This window comes from Phragmites australis, chromosome 1 (genome assembly GCF_958298935.1).
Source record: "Phragmites australis chromosome 1, lpPhrAust1.1, whole genome shotgun sequence".
In the NCBI taxonomy this organism is placed as follows: Eukaryota; Viridiplantae; Streptophyta; class Magnoliopsida; order Poales; family Poaceae; genus Phragmites; species Phragmites australis.
Genome location: NC_084921.1, coordinates 16,013,800 through 16,033,968, shown reverse-complemented (window position 1 = coordinate 16,033,968; position 20,169 = coordinate 16,013,800). Strand labels below are relative to the sequence as shown.

Here is a 20,169-nt window from a genome sequence, read left to right as displayed (position 1 = left end):
TTACGGTACGGAAAAATAAAACCTATCACTCTCTACCACCAGTCCTACCTGACGGACGGTTTATTCCCACTTTACTCCCTCCATCATCGTACTCTTCGGATGGACGGTATCCTAACCTTGCTTCTGGATGGTCTCGTCATTATGGCTGTTAATTACATTGATAACTGCTAATGACAGTTATGACTAATTAATCGCATGTTTATCCATCAAAAGACGTCTATTCGTAACAAGTACGAACTCTGATTATCATGCCTTGGTTGCCACACGATAACGGGAACAGAAGTAAACATGCTTCTGCATGAGCTTCCATGACTCATTTTGGCTCCAAACAAGAACTAGAGAAGGAAATAAAACATAACCTAATCAGTATTTTAGCATAGAAACAAGCGGTGGCCCAATCTAATCGAAATTGCCAAAAAGAAAGGACAAGCGTTGCTACATGCCCCAAACAAGCCCAAAAAAATTCATAACATTTAAACAATATACCAGTAGCACACTGAAACCATATAACTGTGTACTGGCCAAACTACTGATAAAAGGTATACCAGCAATCAAATGAGCTGCGATGCATACAGCAGCAATGAACTTACGGTAAGACAAGCCACCACAAAGTACAGATTATCCTCCGCATGCTACGCATGACTGCTAGAACGCACAAGTTCAGTTTACACAAGCATGCTACGCATGAGGCTCTCTTTCATAACATGATATAATTATTAAGCACTAAATAAAAGGCGCCCTCCCAAGTGAGGGAGAGCAGTGGCAACAATGGAGTCACCAAGAACATCGTTATCGTAATCCATGTTCTTCTCATGTTCCCCTATCTGGATAGTTGCTCACTGCTTCAATGGTATCCAAGTTCAATCAGATCTCACCTGCCATCAAGTAAACATCAGATTAGCATGAAGTTCCTAGCAGTGATAAGCGATTCTTTTGGGGTTTTGCTATTACAGGAGAACGAGAAGGGGATAAGCTCCTGCTCCTGCTTCTGCTCACAGATCTTCCACGAGAAGGCTGCAAAAGAGTTAAATTAACTACATTCCACAAGAGATTGAAAAATAGGATCTAGTTGACTTGTGAGTTTACAATGAAAACACTTACAGAAGAAGCAGGGGATTGAGACCTTGATAGGGATCTGCAGAAGGTCCCAGAAACAAAATCCATTACTCTATGCTGTGTTAGTAATATGTGATCTATAACTAGGTCCCAGAAACAAAATCCATTACTCAAAGCTGTGTTAATAATGTGATCTATAACTAACAAATCCATCGGACACACATAGAGGTAACACTAAAAAGATTTAGAAATTAAAATAGATTCAGGATGGGAGCTAAAGTGCTAAGTACACATTTCGGTGTTCATGTTTTATGGCCTACACGTTTTTATGAGCTAACAAACAAAGTAGTATTCTTTTTCAACCTATCAGGCATAGTCTGATTAAAAATGGAACTGCAAATAAAAAAAGTAAGCAATATGTGTCTTAATTGTTAATGTCCACATTTTTGTGCCAAAGTTTTTTTTTTTTTTTTGCTAGAGTAAACTTTTTTGTACCAAGCACCATATTGTCTCTCTTTTATGTACCAGGATGGCAAAATTAGTTCAAAGAAGCTTACAACCTCATGAATTGAGGTCTGAGGATCATTTATGGACTATTTGAAATTTAAGTGGCCACAATCATCAGTTTTTTAATAATACCATAAGATCCACTTCGCGTATCCTTACTGTCAGGCATGCATCACCATCCAGCTCTACTATCCCAAGTTCCAAAACATCCTCTCTGATTCTCAAACAGATCCAATATTCTAGCAATGCAGTCCCCAGATCGCTGCATGGCCAGATCTAGGAAAAACAGAAGCAAACCTTGAGCAGTGCATGTTAGCCAGCCAGCTTTTTGTGTTTTCTTATTGAACCACAGAGTAAATTAGTCATGATGATTTGAAAAGAGAGTCAAATCATACTAACTTAAAGAGAGTGGTACATCACAAGCATTAATCGTAACAGTTAAAAACCAGAAGACAAATTCCAATTATTTCAGATAAAAAAAATCTGGCACCTACTTCTGTTTCTTTGTAGCCTTACTTAGAAACAAGAATGAACTCTGCTTTGCAGCAGGTTATGAGTGAAATCTGTGGTAAATTAGTGCGATTTTAATGTGTAGAATTTTTTTTGCTTTTTAATATATAAGTATGAAGTATAGTTTAAGTACATATTTGTTCGTTGAATAAGGTAAAGATGAACTGAAAGGTTAGTGATGTGTGAAGAAATATGGAGAGAATCAGAGAACTAAAGCTTGCCCATGACAAAAAGAGAAAAAAGGGAAGAAATTAGATGTGCTTCCATACTAAAAAATATTTGAGTAATATACATGTAACAATGCTAGTATAAGTGAGAACTCACAGTTTTGAGAGATGGCAAAATTCTAGTGAGGTTCTTTTGTTTACCCTCTCATTGCCTACTGTCACCCAGGTTTCCCCTCTTCAACTTAGCATGCTTCTTAAGGCGAAACACTCCCTACTTTGCCATTAAGAAGATTCTCTAGAAGTTTGTGGTAGAGCCTTTACTCTTAAACTCTGAAGGAGCATTCTCTAGAAGCTTGGGGGTACAGTGCACACTTTAAAATCTAGAGCTGCATTATGTAGAATTTTGTGGGAAGCTAGACTCTAGACTCTGAAGAAGCATTTGGTTCGTTGGGTGCATATTAGACAATAGGAACCAAATAAGAGATATGGCACTCTCCTATCATTGGTTTTTGCACTCATCTTTAGGATGTATATAAAATGGCATGTCTGTATAAAGAGAGGTTTCAGAATTTTTTTAACACCATAGTCCATAGTTGTATTACACCATATGTTGAAGATCACGAATGACAAGATCTGATTGTTGCATTTTTCTTTAAGGAGCACGTACCATGTTACTTCTAACAATAAAATTGCAGGTATAGCATCCACATGCCATGTTAGCACTTATGATCTTACAAATGTATTTTTCCCATCAATATAGATCCACATACCTTTCATGCACAGGCGAGGGTGACCGAGAAACATATCTAAGGAAACAACAAATCAGAATCAGTGCCTCCATGGGAAGAACACTTCCTGAAGAAATGAGAGAGGGCAGTTGAAAGAAAGCTTTAGGAGATGGCCTACTATGCATGACTCTCCATCTCACGAACCCACCCTTGGGACGAACTCACTCCTGGTTCTCAAGCTTCCAGTTTCTAAATCGAGGAAACTCGTATCTTTCAGTCGAGCTCTTGCATATCTCTTGTTTCAGCCGATTTCTTCTACTTTAGTGATCACCACAAGAATCTCTAAAGATTATGGAGATAATGGAGATTCATCAAAGATTACGAGAATTGGAATTACAGCGAACGCGGGTCGATCAGAATGTCCTTCTTTCGCAGCGCTATAACATTCTCGACGTTATAGTCTGACTATCTCGATCTATTCTAAGTACCTCCCTTTCTGATTCGACCCAGAAGTCGCCCTATAGACAGCGCCCACCGAAACGAACACATGTTTTCCAGTACCCCTACAGATCTATACCTTTCATGCACAGGCGAGGGTGACCGAGAAACATATCTAAGGAAACAACAAATCAGAATCAGTGCCTCCATAAGACTTAAAGGTAAAACATGAGAAAATAAAACATTACTTTGGACTCCTGCTCCTGCTGTAACTGGGACTTCTCGAGTACGAGCGACTACGGCTCCTGCTTCGTGATATAGCATCATACTCCCTCACCTATAATAGAATAATAACAATTGATGTTAGTTCACGGTCAAATGGACATGCATAAAGCATCACCTTAACAAATTCAAAACTAGTTGAGGAAAACATGAAACTCCATACTCTGATACAAGCCCGTGAAAATGCATTTCTGAACTGCGATTCATCAAGCTTCTTAATCTGCGAGATGGCAAAGACAAATCATAAGAGTAAAGAATGCCAAATGAAGCAGGAAAAAACACCATTTAATCAAAGCTTCCTCGTCAACAAACTGTACAGACCCTCTGAAACTGCAATCGATGAGGAAAAAAATAGTTAATCCGCTCATTTCAAAAGCAATGAGTAAAAGGCATGCTAAACCTACCGCATATTTCATGTCGTCATAGTTTGTATAATCCACAATACCAATAGTTTCTGCAGAACAAAAAAGAAGAATAAATATCATCAATATGCTGAAATTCAAAATGGTGTGAAGAATTCTTTTTTCAAAGGGACGGTGAAGTTATAATTTAGGCCGCATGATATAACCAATTAGTGACCAACACAGTGTTTACCATCTGATGCCATGAAATAGAAGAAAATGAATTTAGGAGTATCAATCACTAACCTCCCGCCTCACGGTATACATCAGAGAAACAGACATCGCCGGCGCGTCGCATATGGTCCTGAATGTAGTAAAATGAAGTTCTTTCCAACAAAATCTACAAGTGGAAGTTTGATACGAAGGCAGTACCTTCAGATCTTGCCACGATGCTGATGAAGGTAAACCAGTGACCATAACTGCATGGTTCACAAAATGAAATTATGAGAATTTCTGTAAGGAGCTATCAGTCAACTTACTCAAAATATAAAACTACAAACCGCGATAATCAGAGCGCCTAGAAACACCTCCACGGTGTACACTGCTATAGCTGCTTGGACGATCATAAGAGTAAGACTGACCTCTTCCACCATGAGCTAATTCAACCTGAGTAGAAAAAAAAATGCCAAAAGCCACAAGACAAACCAAAACCAGTCCTCTCTTCTGGGACAATCACTCAATAAAAGAAACACACATCTTGATATACATACCCGCAACCTGTAGCCATCAAAGTTATACCCATCACGCCCATAGATCGCATCATCAGCATCACGGGGATCCTCAAACTACAAAAGCATAACTTTTTTGTTAACACTAAATGTTTAGCTATATCAAAACCAAATTCAAGCAGTGAATTCATTTTAAAATTTTAATAGTTGAAACACATGATCTAAACTAATATATGTAAAACTATAAACAATAATTGAGATGCTGTTATAAAAATTGAACGTAAGCTCAGTAGAAGGAAAATACTCTTACAGAGGACATGACAGAAGCAAAATATCCTCACCTCAACAAAAGCATAACCAGGAGGTCTTGGAGGAATCTTCAAGTCGATATCCAAAATCCTTCCGTACTGCACAAGTTGAAGGAAAAACTAAGGCATGCATATTGTCATACAAAATTCATGAAATATAATGATGCTACACTGTCGATACTTTTGCTCCTGCAACATGGGATAAGTTTTCCTCTCTACCGCATGCATCATCAAGAATTTCATATATGGCAAATCGCGCCTCATGCAGAATTAGACTAACAGATCCCTAAAAACGTAGGCCATGCACCACAACCACAATAAAAGGTGCTACAAATTATCATTGCAAAATAGCGTACATTGTTTACAACAGACAAAGATAACTACATGCACGGACTTTCTTTGGTTGAAACAATTAAACAAAAATCATAAAATCCCAAATCGACAGCTTAAAATCAAACAAGAATTCATGTGTCCTAAACCAAATTGCAGATAAAATGCTAGTTAATGTTATAAATTAAAACTGAAAACATTCAACTCCTAAGTGTAATCTCACATTGATAGGATATGTAAGTTGCGGAGATAGACAATTGTTATTAATTGACCAGGTATTAGACATATACCCTGATTGATCTACTACCTGCTTGCAGAAAGGAAAAGTGCGACAAAAATATGAGTAAACCACTAACAACCCACCTTGTAGAAGAGATCCTCTACCTCCCTCTCACGGATGTCCCCAGGGAGGTTGCCTACATAGATGATGCGGCTGTTGCGCCTGCTCATTGTTTTCTGCAGTTAAAGGTTAAGTAAGTAACAGATGGAAAAATATAGGGGGAAAGCCCAATGCAGTTTTAGAAATTTCACAAAATTTCTAAAACGTGATGCAGAAATTAATACAAGCACAAACAAATATAGATCTTGAAGAAGGTTCCCTTTTTTCTAAAATTCTATACTGATTTTTCCAAGCGAAAGCATGGTAGTGGCAAGAGACAAATTCTTAAAAACCCAAACATTGGAAAACGAACTGAGAATCACAAGAAAGCAAGCAGAAATTCCACATCTTTACTACCCAACATGCTAAAGAAAGAAGAAAATAAGTGCTTCACGATTGAATGTGTGTGAAGAACATGGTGGGAGAGACCTGCATGCTAAGTAGTGGCACTAGGATTTCAACGATAGGGGTGCCAGTTTAAGTGAAATGGTCCAACAAAACTAAAGTGATATAATCAAACAAAGGAGCAGAATAGTTTGAATGGCATAGATAGTCAGAAGTTCAAATGAAACATATTTTCGTTAAAACCACATCACAAAATACTTTTTAAGAAAAGTTGAAGTTTGACACAACGATTCATTATGCCCAGAAAATGTTTGATGACATTTAGTCACTAGCATGTTGAAAAAGGTCATCAGCCCCATGCTACTACCTCGGTTCTGAACTAGATGAACTTACTTCTGCTCTCAAATAGATGTAGTTTTGGGTTTTCTGGGCAGTGTTTTCCCAGGAGCCCCTATTAACAGCTATTTGAAACTGGAATTTGAATTGAACGATGGTGGTGAAGTGAGTGCCATTAATTATTGATGGGAGCAAGCAATAAATAGGTCACAGAAAGAAGAAATGACAGCAGCTTTGCTTCATGTGTTGAGGGCTAACGACTACTGTTCAAGAGAGGAGGGAGTACTTTGTAGCTTGTTTTTCACATGATACATTATCAAAAATATCCTCCCGACACTAGCGGTAGCCCCAGGGTGGACAATCAACAAATTTAGTAGCGATCATGCTCAATAATTTCAATAGAGAGCTCACTAAGATGTGCCCTTTTGCTCTGCTAGGCTTTCTGTTGGGAAGTTAGAGTGTATCACATACACATATGCATTATTAGCTGTAAATACCTAGCATTTTTGCCAAAAAAAAGGGGTTACAGCTGTTCCTGGACCTTCACTATTGTCAGATGGACTAGAAAATTTTATATAAGAATGAAATAGAAATGCAACAAAGAAATGGTGCTTCATGGAAAAGTGTAACAAGACCACTATGACATATTTTACATTTTCACTTTTTTTAAAAAAAGGTACAGTTATGCTACAGTATAATCTACTGATCTGCAGGTAATAAAACTCTATTTTGCATGTGTATGCGACGTATTGTAGTTTGTAGAGTGCTCAATCATGCATCAAGATTTCAAAGGCTCAGGTAGGATAATAGTTTTGGCCTTAAAAGCACATAGACAAAAGGCGGACACAAAGTAACGCATGGGGGTTCAGTTAAACCACTAACCCTAACATTAGATCTCAAATGGATGGATAGGATTTGATGTTACTGCGTTTTGCTAACAGCAGAATTATCACAGTACCATTGCTACAGTATTTCGATTGTAGATTACTGTTCACCATCTCGCGAATCACTGTTCCCCGACTTCACGGGTTAAGTCAGACGATTTGGATAAAATAAGATTTTGGGGGAAAAAACTTCACCCACATCTTAGCTAGGATGATCCTGCGCGCTGAAGAAGAAGACGAATAACCTAATCGAACCATGCACGGATGGATTAGATTACCAGGGTACTACGCAGCAGACAAAACCGCAACGAACTGAACGGAGAGAAAGAATGATCTGAACTCGATGCCTCGCGATCGCATCGAAGAAACGGAAGAGGAAGCGACGAGAGAAGGCTTCGGTGGAGCACGATTAGAAGAACGGACGGGTGACTACGTGATCAAATCAATCAAAGAAAAGAGAGAAATTCCGTTCGGGTGAGTGGGGGATTAGGCGGGCGCACCTGCGGCGAGTGGGGGAGATAGAGGGGTCGAGATGCTTCGGGACTCTGGAGGCGAGGCGACGCCGCGTGGTGGAAATAGGATGGATGGGAGGAGGAGGGACCCGCGACAAGAAAACGACTAGCGGCTGTGGCTGCGGGGGGTGCTTCTAGATTCGTGCGTTGTAGCTGCGGGCAGCCAGCTGTGGCCTGTGGGACGGTCCGGGCTTAAAAGAGACATGCCTATTTTGAAAAACTGCACAACTATAATCCAGTCGCCCGAGATAAGTCTGGTTACCTATCTCTCGTGGTGATATGGACCTGTCACCTAATAAAAGTAGGATAGGTGCCTGTATTTATTTATTTATTTATTAGAATGAAATTAGTGTTGCATATATTTCTGAAATTTTCAATGTGCTGGAACTCTTCTGGGCTGAAATTACAGCTGATATGGGCTTGAGCTCGTGGTTTGGCCCAGCCCATGTCTTCTTAGCCTTAAAAGGCAGCTGGTTGCTAGGGTTCCGCAGAGGAGAGATGGAGGAAAGGGATGGCTGGGACCTGGGCGTGCGGCGGCGACAACTGTCGTCCGCTCTGTGCGCCTGGGAGCCGGAGGAGCTGCAATTCGGTTTGGATTTGATTCCGGCCGGCCGGTGCAGGTTTCCCGATATAGACCCTCCTCCTTCCCCTCTCCGAAGAGCAGACCAATGAAGAGTTTCTCTCTGTGAGTTTTTCCCCAATCTTCTCTTCTTCCCAGTGATCTTTGGCCGGTTGAATCCGAGTCTTTCTCGGCTAGACCTGGTTTTCGGAGATTTGGAAGTGAGCGGTGTTGGTCCGGAGTTGCATACGCCGGAAGTTCGCCCACACGTGCCGGCTGCAGTGTGGTTTGGGGATTGTATCTCCGTCTTCCTTATTGTCGGCGCTACGGCGGGCAATCGGATTTCTGGGACTGCGACCGACGAGTCGTGCCTTGCCCCGATTATTCAATCTCTTCATCTCCTTTCACTGTGAGTTTTTATCCTCTTTTCACATTCTGTACAGCATGCTGAAGTCTAAATGCTCTGTGATGATATAATTGATCTTATATTGGGTTATTGCTTAAGAACAATAGCATTAGGATCTTTGGTATTGTGGATGTGTGAGCTGTGAACTAGTGGTTGGTCTGTGCGGCAGTTTACTTGTCTCAGGTGTTGATCTGAGTGATATATTCATCACTGTTGGTGGTCTTCTGGCCACAGATTCCAGTGATGGCTTGTTTCTTTCATATCTGGATATGCTCTGTACTGGTAAAATTCAGTAGATTTCATCGTCTGTTTGCTGGTATTACTTTTGTAATGACCAAATGTTTTCGCATGGAATACCTCTGGTTTAGCACAGCTCACAATCCAGTGCTCATGCTTGGTATATTGTCCAAGATCCTTTTGTTAGTTGAGATCTTATGGATAGCCCAATATTTGATTAGATCATTAGAACAATTTGGGAGCAAGTCTTCAAAGGCTTGGGGCCAATTGTTGAGCTTAAATATGAGAGCAACAACTTTGTTCACTTGCTGTCCTAATGTTGAGGTACTGTCTCTTTTAATTCATGTTGTTATTCGGCTATTGATGTTACACATGGAGGGTTGCTTTGGTTATGCTCTTACTCAGCTGTTACCCTTCCTTATCATGTGTATAGCTAGCTTGAATTTTCATTCTTGTAATTATACTTGTGGAATATTATATATGCTCTATATATCACAAATTATTCAACAATCCAGAAATCCGATTTTTGCTTCTGAGATGGCTAGCTCTAGCTCATCTGCCCTCCCTCCGTCGTCCTCGGACGCGATTAAGCCTGAGTGCTTTGATGGGACCGGCTTTAAGCGCTGGCAGGCCCGGACGAGGCTGTGGTTGATGGAGCTCGGTTTATACTGGGTCCTCACCGAAGAGCCGCCCGCCCCCCAAGGGGAAGCCGTGCTAGACGAGGTCGAAAGAACGCGTCTTGACGCGTTAAGGGCCCGTTGGGAGAAGGCAAATGCTTCTGCCCTGGCACGTCTCTTGGCTGTTCTGTCGAACAGGCTCTTCGACGTCTACGTGAGCTTCGGGGAAGCTCGGAAGGTGTGGACGGAGCTGAATGACAAGTATGCTGAAAGCGACAACGGCAACGAATCCTTCATGGTGGCAAGCTACCTGAATTTTCGCATGGGAGATGGCAGATCAGTCATGGAACAAATCCATGAGCTACAACTGATCGTGCGGGACTTAGGCCAGTATGGATGTGTCCTCCCTGAGAACTTTCAGATTAATGCCATTCTGGCTAAGCTGCCTACTTCTTGGCGTGACTTTGTCACTGCACGTCGGCATCTAAAGCAGCGGTTGACTCTAAATGAGCTCATTGCTGCAATAAATGTCGAGGAGAAGTCCAAGGCAGGCTATGGTGGAGGGAAGGTGCCTGCTCAAGCAAACCTTGTCGAGCACAAGAACCATCCTGGTAAGAATGCGAAGAAAGAGAAGACCAAGCCTGGGTTTTCGGGACCGAAGGCTAATGCAATGAAGAAGAAGAAAAAACCCGAGATTGTCTGCTACGTCTGCGGCGAGTCGGATCACAAAGCCAACAGATGTCGCAATCGTAAGGGCAAGGGGCCAACACCTGAGCAGCAGAAGGTAGCCAAAGCCCAAGTGCATGTGGCGGTTGCATCGGCCAATGATACTGGCAAAGGCAACTCCACCAGTGGGTATATACCTGAGGCCTATATGGCAAATTCACTAATTAGTTGGTGGATTGACACAGGTGCTACTAGACATATATGTGCTGATCAGACGTGTTTTACTTCTCTTCAGGGCGCAGATGGTGGATCCGTACTGATGGGGAATGGAGTCTCGGCAGCAGTGCGCGGAATAGGACAAGTGAGCCTGAAATTGACTTCTGGCAAGACTCTTGTCCTGAAGGACGTGCTTTTTGTACCTGCCATGACCCGCAATTTACTCAGTGGATCGATGCTGTGCCGGCAAGGAATAAAATTAGTCTTCGAGTCGAATAAAGTAGTGATGACCAAGTGTGGGTCGTTTGTAGGGAAAGGCTATGATTGCGGAGGCATGTTCCGCATTTCTATTCTTGATAGCTCTGCAAACATCTTCTATTCTTCGTATTCTAATAAGAACATTGATATTTGGCATTCTCGCTTGTGTCATGTTAATAGTGAAGCAATTGTGCGTTTGAGCAAAATGGATCTTATTCCCTCATATAACTATGATAAGAGCCACAAGTGCGAGGTGTGCGTGCAAGCAAAGCAGCCCCGCAAACCTTTTAACTCAGTCGAGGGGAGAAGCACCTCTCCGCTTGAGTTGATTCATTCTGATCTGTGTGAGATGAATGGAATATTAACAAAAGGTGGTAAGAGGTACTTCTTTACTCTCATAGATGATGCTACTAGGTTCTGCTACATCTACTTGCTCAGAACAAAGGATGAAGCATTAGAATACTTCAAAATCTATAAGGCCGAGGTGGAAAACCAGCTGGGGAAGACAATAAAAAGACTGAGAGCAACAACTTTGTTCACTTGCTGTCCTAATGTTGAGGTACTGTCTCTTTTAATTCATGTTGTTATTCGGCTATTGATGTTACTTTGAGAAATTTAAGCGATACGAAAAGAAGAGTAGAAGTCAGTAATTTTATTCGTAAAGATAAACATTAACATTAATACAAAATTTGTGGTACATCATTTTAAATATTACAGTGCCAAGGGTAGAATATGGATTCTATTGCATGGAGCGATTATATTTTCCCCTTCTATCACGTGCAACTTGGTATTCCTATTCTTTCTTACGACACAGGAGAGCTTGACGCATCTAAAATAGTTCCTCATGCCTATGAAGATCGACCTCCTGCCTCCTTTAAATATCCTCTTGAAGATGACATTTCTCCTCTCACCTTTGAAACTCCTCAGTTGCCGCTTGCATTCCTGTTCAAATCATTATTATTCTTGTTGCCGCTCCTGACGTGCCTCCTACCTCTCACGTGTTTCCTCTATCTTTAATCTCATACTTGAAGGATCGAGATAGCGTCCTAGAAGGGATGAATAAGACTTTTTCCAAATTTACTTTAGACAAGCTAAAACTTTGCATTGATGAAATTTAATACGGAATTAAAGCTACTCTAAAACAAGTAACAAGATGCAATCCTATATGAGATATAAATAACTAGGACTGACACAAAGTAATTTATGAACTTGCAATAAAGTAAAGGAAATATGCGAAATAACCGAAAGACGGAGACACGTGATGTTGTTCTCGAAGTTCGGATCCTTGAGGGGATCCTACGTCTCCATTGAGGAGCTCGGTCATACTTGAGCCGAGTCTCTTTCAACCCTTTTCCTCCTAAGGTTGTACAATGCACTCATTGGCTTTCTTGTGGTATTTCTTTCCTTACGGAGGTGAAAATTGGCCTTCACAAACTTCTCTCAGCGCATCACAACCGTGTTGGTGGCTCATGGGTGACTCCTAGCCATCTATGAGTACTCAAAATCCAAGAGAAAAGAATGTGTGCACAGAAGCTTGGAGATGACACCTAGTGTTCAAAAATCAACTTTTGTTTTTTAGCACTCAAGCTCTTCTTTCAAATCCCTCTCAAAGATGGAGCACTTTCTTGAGAGAGGAGAGGACCTTTTCACTTTGGAGAGCTCTCAGATCCGAAAATGGTAGGTGTAAGGAGTGGAAGGAGGAAGGGGTAATAAATAGACCCCTTCAAAAACTTTTTCAGCCCACATTGGAAGTTTTGATCCCCACTATCGGAACATCCGATCAGTTCAAAATAATAGATTTGAACTTCAAAATCCAACCTAGACCTGGTAAAAATAACACATCAGAACATCTGATGTGGAGAACTAAATTGAAACAGAAAGGTCTATGTTCACAAAAAAACCAGATATTCCGACCCTGATCGGAACATTCGATCCAACCATCAGAACATCCGATATTGGATTTAATTCAAGACTGAGACCTTCAAGATTGAGAAAGTCGGATTGTCCGATCTATATCAGAACATCTGATGCTAAAAAGAATACCAAACCGAGAACCCCATGTTCTAAAATTTTGGTCTATCTAATGACATCGGAACATTTGATGTGAATATCGGAACATCCGATGTCACTAAGAAGGTTTTGACTCAGTGTTCGTGTTGTGTACTTGTGCCTCTTTCTAGACTGGGTGTAGATCTTTTTGAGCACTAAGTTCAAGACCAAACCATAGCGTTGCACCCCTCTTAATAGTATGACAATCCTATACTCAATTTTAAAAACAAAAGAGTACTTTAAAGGGTAAATCGTTTACCGTCTTCTTTCTTTAAATTTTTTTTGGGGGGGGGGGGGTTGCCAACGTCGTGTCGCTTACATCCTTAGGATTTTTACCTATTCAAATACTCATTGAATACATGCATCTCATCACCCTATAAGAGTAGATGAGCAGATAGGGAGGAACAACGACCGTACTGGACCTACAAGATTTCATCTTCTTGATATTTCTCGCCATCTCTTTGATCCTGTAGAATGACCCATGCATCACCCCATGTGGCACGTAATCCTCAATGAAGATGTTGAAGGCGACATGCTTCTTCATTAGCCAGGAGTCACTGTCCCACATGCACAATGAAGATAGTCCAAAGATGGCACGTCTAAGGATGTCCTCATCACAGTACGATGTCCACTGCACGTCACCGACCAAGAGGTTGTTGAATTGAGCTGTGAAGTCTGGGTACGCCCTGTGTGTCTAGGATTTGGCCCATGTCGGCTTCATAGAGAAGAATCATTAGACAAACAAATTCATGGAATCAACGTATGGAATACGTGAGATCTTAAGAGATCTTATCCGACGTTGGCAGTACAAAGAACCCATGGTGGGTCCATTCTAGCCATCAGGAGCAGTGTTGTAGGGCATGTGGTCCACTACTGGTCGGCCAATGGCGAACCACTCATACACCCACAACTGAAGAAGTAGGGGGTAGCTGTAGAAGATGGCAGCCGAATCCACCTTCGTGCAGGTATCACATAGACCCCTGTAGGTCGCGACCATCACAATGGAAGCCCAACTGTACTGGGAGACCTCCCCTAGTCCAGCATCGGCTTTCTCCATGGCGTACGGGATCATGCTCTTGGAGACCGAGTTGTTGTGGCTGCCTCATGATCCACCCGAACAACCACAACAAGTAGGCCTCCACGTGCATAGAAACGATGTCGTTGCCCACCACGGGTGGATGTATTCCCTATAGCATGAAAAACCATTATTTAAAAGATAGGGCCATTCACATGAAAGAAAAGCAAATATCCATTCTTCATGGTCGGGCACATTTATCCAAATCCTCCAGGATCACAAGTGGAACACTCTGTCTGTGTTCTCAAACCATTCATTTACAAAGTTCTTTAAAAGAAGAAGCCCCTGAAGAGATAGATGGAAAGTTGTGCATGAGATGCGATTTCTAAAGATTGTTGGGTATGTCTTGATGAGGGGGTAGTGATTCTGGGTAAAAAACCACTTCCCGACCAAGGTGCTTGAAGCATCTAGACCCATAATTCATGTTTTGGTAATCAATGATAATATGTAATTTGTGGACTAACATGTTTGAGTTAAGTTATGAAAAAATTAATCCTAAAAATGTCGCAAAGCTAGAATGAGCATGTGTAGAATATATACAAATGGCTAGCTCAAGGCAAAGATATAAAATATAGGGCACTTTTCTTTTACCGGTCAAAGGTGATTAGAGAAAAAAATTGACTGAATTAATAGGATAAGTGTCATACTATAAAGATAAGCTTCAACTCACATCAACGTGGATTAGGGGTGATCGGCAAATCACCGATACCACGAGATAAAATTTGAGTATCATCTCTTGAGCTATTTACTTTATTGTTGAGCTATTTGCTTTCATACAATTTACATTATGCAATTTATCTTCCTAGAATATAAATTGTTGCATGTCACCATATGATTGCAAACTTTGACATAACTCTTAGTTGTTTCATATTGTTCTAGTGTTCTTTAGTTTATTTCCATAAGTTTTCTCATTCACGATGCAAGAATACAAGATCCAGCGCAATTATCTCATTCACGATGTGAACCAAGAGGTGTACCATGATATCGAAAAAGGATGGAGGGAAGCACATCTCAAGTTAGCACAGAGTCTCTACCAAGTAACTATGTAGAGTACCCAGTTTTTCAGCATCGATCACCTTCTGAGCAATTGCGTTGAAGAAGTGATACAACCGTGTGATGACCACATTTATGTATCTTGGCTTGATACCCCTGATTGCAATAGGGAGCATCTGCGTCATCATCACATGACAATCATGAGACTTCATGCCGATTAGCTTCAAATCTCTCATTAAGATTAGGTTCTTAATGTTGGATGAGTAGCCAGTCGGGACTCTCACCCCACATAAGCACTTGCACAGTACCTTTTTCTCCTTAGTTGTCAGAGAGTAGCTAGCCGGGGGAAGATAATGTTTCTTATTTGGTCTGTCTTTAGGGTGTAGCTCTGGCCTGATTTCAAAATGCACCAAGTCCTTACGTGACTTGATTCCATCATTTGTCTTGCCTGGTATGTCCAGTAAAAGGCCAAGGATGCTATCACACACATTCTTCTCAACTTGCATGACATCGATGCTGTGACGGACGTCCAAGTCCTTCCAGTAGGGCAAATACTTAAAGAAAATTAACATCTTCTTCCACAACATGCTGGTCGGCGTCTCACTTTTCTTCCTCTTTTTACCCTTCGGCGGCTTCTAAAAACAACCTTGATGCTATTGACCATTTGAAACACTAGTGCCCCGCTGTGAGGTTTCGGGCCAGTATCTTCCTCAACCGTGATGTCAAAATGTTTCTTCATCTTGCGGTATCTGTGACTTCTGAGTAAGAATCGTCGATGTCGCGTGTACACTATCTTCTGTGAGTACGGAAGGTACACAGACGCGATTTCATCCAAACACACTGCACATCCTTGCTTCCCTTTAACTTATCCCGATAGGGAAAAAAGGGCGGGATAATCATTGATGGTAACTAAAATCATGGCTTTCAGCGTGAAATACTATCGTCAGAATTCATCCTACACCCGGACCCCCTCATGCCACAGTTTCGCCATATCTTCCATCAATGGTTCCAGAAACACATCTATATCGTTGCCAGGTTGCTTCGGTCCTTGGATAAGAATGGACAACATAAGATACTTTCGCTTCATGAATAGCCATGGAGAAAGGTTGTAGATGGCCAGGACCACTAGCCAAGTGCTATGCGAGGTGCTCATGTCACCGAAAGGATTCATTCCATCGGTACTCAATGCGAACCTTACATTCCTTGGTTCTTCAGCGAACTCTGGATACATAGCATCGAACTTTCTCCATTGGCTAGCATCAGCGGGGTGTCGAAGCTTAGTTCCATCCTTCTTACGCTTATCGAAATACCAACGTATCAGTTCATAGTCCCTAGGGTTCGAGTACAAAAGCTGCAAGAGGGGGATCACTGGTAGGTACCACATTACCATCGCAGGACTTTTTCTCTTCTTCTCCGCGTTGGAAGAAGTGTCTTCTTCGTCATGACCAGCATTAGTATTCTTCTTCTTCGCGTTGGCAGAAGCATCTTCGTCCTCACAATCATCATTCCTCTTGTACCGACTTGCATTGCACACTGGACATCTATCCAAGGCTTCGTACTCTTTAGGTAGAGGATACAGTGGTTTGGACACGCGTGTATTTTTTGCACATCCAATGACAATAAGCAGATAAGCTTCTTCACCTGATAAGTGGTGGTGGGCAAGGAGTTAGGCTTCAGAAGCATGTTTGCCAAGAGACTCAACAGATTCGAGAAACTCTTGTCAGACCATCCGTTGCTGGCCTTCAACCTTAGAAGTTCAAGCTCCAAATGCAACACCGTAAACTCCTTATCACAACCCTTCGATTCTCATACAAAAGTTCCTTCGATGCCTTCTGTAACGCCTCGAAATTATCTAAATCTCTCGTGTTCCTTAAAACATGCGGTTCTGTGTGGCATAGCATTTCCTCCAGATCCAAATCAGTATCATCATCCATCATAACATCAGTGTCGCATTCGACTGCTCCCTCATCATCACCATCTACTTGATCAACAGCAATGTCCTTGTTTGGTTCGCTTGTACGTTGTTCGCCGTGATTGGACCAACTTTTGTAATACTCAACAAAACCTCTCAAGATCAAGTGTGATTTGATTATGCTTGATTTGTCCTACAATTTCTGGTTCTTGCAGTCAGAACATGGACAGTATATTTCCTTTGTCTTTTTAGTCAAAGCGTCCTTCTCGGCGGTTTCAATAAAAACAGAGGGTCCTTTGATGTATATTTCGCCATGTCTTGGCACATCGTACATCCATGCTCTATCCATCTTTAACTTCAACCATAAAATTAAATACATCAATTAATTAATTTAAAAAATCAGAATTAAAAAGATTTTTTTAAAAAAGAGAAAAACTGGGCTTGTTATGATTATAATATATCTACGCAATTGAATCTACATTGGAGCAAATTTATGGCTCAAAATAATGTGAATTCATTACTCTCTCTTCCTCTCCCTAGAGATCTAGAGAAAAAAATCCTCATTCATGATAAAACTTCCTAGATGCTAAAAAACATCAAATTCTAGCTACATTTTTTTTATATAATGTTAGAATCATGTGAATCTATACAATTGAATCAATATTGACAACAAATTTTAGCTAATTCGAAGATCTAAATGGCAAGAACCAGAGCATCTCTAGATCACATTTAAACCCTAATTAAGCCTTAAATCTAAATCTAAACATAAAAAAATAGTAGCTAGGGATGAGATACCCTTACCTTAGATGGCTTCTCCAAGGAATTCAAAAAAAAATAAAAAAATCTTCCCCCCTATTTTCCAAATTCGCCGCCACCTAGAGCTCTACTGTTCGAACAGTAGAGCTCTCTGTCTCAATGAGCTCCACGATGGGGACAATACTATTTATGGAGATATTTTCACAGGCAGTTCATATAAGAAATCGCCTGTGAAAACTAATTTCCACAGATGGTTTCTTATGTGAACCGCCTGTGCAAATATCTTCATTTTTTCAAACAGTTCATATAAGGAACCGCCTGTGAAAATGCCACAGGCGGTTCCTTATATGAATCGCCTAGAAAAATGGAGATATTTCCACATGCGGTTCACATAAGGAACCGCCTGTGGAAATTAATTTTCACAGGCAGTTCACAGCCGCACGGGGCTGCAGTCACTTTCTCAGGCGGTTGGTCCTACAAACCACCTGTAAAAATGAAACCTAGGTGTCTCGAAAAATAGCTTTTGTAGTAGTGTATAGGGGGAAGAGAGGTGGGCGTGAAAGTAGTCGGAACAAAACACATATCGTCAATGACGGACGTAGATTGGGTGGATACGAGGCTCTCTCTTCTTCATCATCCACCTTCACTTTCTCTTTTTCTCGTTAGAAGATTTTATAATTTAGTATTGAATAACTTGATAGGTTCTTTATATAGTATCATTATGTTGATGATGTTGGTGGAGATAATTCACGCAACTGATTGATTAATTTCATAAATCACAAGAGATTACACATATATATAGCCAGCTATGGCTAATGAGAATCATGACTAACATGAACACTAGACTAATGTGAACACTAGTGGGAATACATGACTAATGTGAACACTAAGTCGGTGTGAACACGACATCTGTCTAAAATATCCCCGCAGTCTGAATGTCTACTCACAGATGTTCAAATTGGACCGAGATAGACATAGGCAATCTCTTGGTGAAGACGTAGACAATCTCAAACATCCCCCACAGTCGTAGCATAAGCCCCCTCATACTAGAGTGTAAGCCAACAATTAGCTCAAGATGATGATAGCACTTTTATTACCGAGGTAGCTGAGAGCGAGGTGATCGTGGTCAAACCGTGGAGAAGGATGCAAGCCTAAAGCACCAACACGAGCACACGCGTGCACAAAGTCAGGTTGATCTGTCCGTGGACCTCGACTAGCGGCGACGGTAGCCTGGAGGTGTTAGAGGAAGGCGCTAACTCAAAGCGCTAGCTGGTATAGTGACGAGAACGAGCAGCATGGGGGTAGAATCACTATTTAGAGAAGCGGGGACCCTGATGATGATGGCGTGACCACAAGCATCGATGTTGCAGCCATGATGGGCGATGCAACGACATACTCATTCTCGGTGGTGTGACGGGCTCATGCTTGCGGACGACAAGCCAGCGATGATGATCCAACGTGATGACAACAACGGACGGCACACTCGGAAGTCCGCATATGAGGGCCATGTTGAGGAGCGCGTCACGTCCAGCCGCGAAGCCATCGGAAGAGAGGAGGCACCGGAGAGGTCGAAGCCAAGGCGGTGAAGTCCGAAGCCGAGGAACGTCGACAGATTGGTAGGGCGACAAAAACCGATCTATGATCGGAAAAAAATAGGAAAGACCCGATTTGAAGATGATCAGAGAAAACTCTAATTGGTGGTAGCCGATATTTGGATCGACAACACGAACACTAAACTATGGGTTGCGCAGCCCCCAGTGGAGATCATGGGGATTCCTCTCCCCGGGGACGGTGTGGTGGAAGCAATTTAGTAGCTCGGTTGAGGAATGAAACCGTCTGATATTATGTTGGCAGAGATAATTAACGCAAACTGATTGGTTGATTTCATAAGTCACAAGAGATTATATATATATATATATATATATATATATATATATATATATATATGATTAATATGAATCATGACTAATGTGAACACTAGTGGAATGCATAATTAATGTGAATACTAAGCCGGTGTGAACACAAAGTATGAATACAAGGTATGAACATGACATGTGTCAGATAACATGTGAATTCAGATCTCATAAATCATCTTTACATTAGATGACATATCATAGATTAGATAGTTATTCGATGATATATGATAAATTTATCCTTTTACCCTCTTATTTCTTCTTTACCTCTGATCTTTAATGGAGTTCCAACTGCTGCATAGCACTTTGCCCGTAAATAATTTCAAAACACACGTATAGTGTTTGTAAAACTTGCCGGGAATTCAAACAAGCTCGACTTGTCCAAATTCCGTTATCACCTAGCTGAAACTTCGTTGACACTTGCTTGAAACTTTGTCAAAGTCCACTTAAATTTTAGAAACTTTGTTGAAACTTGCTCGATACCCAGTTTCAGTCTACGTGAGGATGAAGCGGGGAGGTGGTGGACGTTTACGAGGTGCCTTGCAGCACTAGCAAACCCACCATCTCTACCGTCCGTCGCCAATCCGACGTCCCGTACGCGCAACGCATTCCCTTCGCGCGGGATATAAGGCCTCGCAGGCCCATCTCCGCAGCGTACCAT

General features: G+C 41.4%; 2 protein-coding genes across 14 annotated transcripts; one reads left to right on the top strand and one right to left on the bottom strand.

The window, feature by feature from the left end:
- Window positions 1-436: 436 nt before the first annotated feature.
- LOC133911182 (serine/arginine-rich splicing factor SR30-like) lies at window positions 437-7,957 on the bottom strand. 13 transcript variants are annotated; one of them, XR_009908620.1, is made up of 15 exons: window positions 7,414-7,437; window positions 5,759-5,851; window positions 5,099-5,164; window positions 4,800-4,874; window positions 4,590-4,695; window positions 4,462-4,508; window positions 4,336-4,393; window positions 4,093-4,142; window positions 3,852-3,908; window positions 3,655-3,743; window positions 3,546-3,581; window positions 1,696-1,860; window positions 1,102-1,135; window positions 952-1,014; window positions 437-875 (listed from the first exon to the last, which is right to left on the bottom strand). XR_009908620.1 is itself a non-coding variant. In XM_062353404.1 (14 exons), exons 2-14 carry the CDS (start codon window positions 5,843-5,845, stop codon window positions 861-863), a joined length of 783 nt encoding a protein of 260 aa, XP_062209388.1. In that variant the 5' UTR covers window positions 5,846-5,851; window positions 7,840-7,957; the 3' UTR covers window positions 437-860. The 13 variants fall into 13 exon arrangements, 5 of the variants coding, with proteins under 5 accessions (XP_062209388.1, XP_062209394.1, XP_062209376.1 ...); XR_009908622.1 differs by having other exon boundaries at window positions 1,723-1,860; XR_009908625.1 differs by having other exon boundaries at window positions 1,696-1,839.
- Window positions 7,958-8,405: 448 nt separating this feature from the next.
- Window positions 8,406-11,311, top strand: LOC133911174 (uncharacterized). Its single transcript, XM_062353383.1, has 2 exons — window positions 8,406-10,525; window positions 10,632-11,311. Exons 1-2 carry the CDS (start codon window positions 9,060-9,062, stop codon window positions 10,654-10,656), a joined length of 1,491 nt encoding a protein of 496 aa, XP_062209367.1. The 5' UTR covers window positions 8,406-9,059; the 3' UTR covers window positions 10,657-11,311.
- The last annotated feature ends 8,858 nt before the right edge of the window (window positions 11,312-20,169 follow it).

Bases quoted from the DNA above. Each gene is read 5' to 3' on its own strand.
- LOC133911182 (XM_062353392.1), bottom strand. The intron at 4,509-4,589 runs GTTTGTAGTTTT...TGAACCATGCAG, and splicing joins TAGGCGCTCTGATTATCGCG to TTATGGTCACTGGTTTACCT. The intron at 4,143-4,335 runs GTTAGTGATTGA...TTTGTTCTGCAG, and splicing joins TGTATACCGTGAGGCGGGAG to AAACTATTGGTATTGTGGAT.
- LOC133911174 (XM_062353383.1), top strand. From the start codon at position 9,060: ATGGCTTGTTTCTTTCATATCTGGATATGCTCTGTACTGGTAAAATTC. The intron at 10,526-10,631 runs GTATATACCTGA...ACTTCTCTTCAG, and splicing joins AAAGGCAACTCCACCAGTGG to GGCGCAGATGGTGGATCCGT.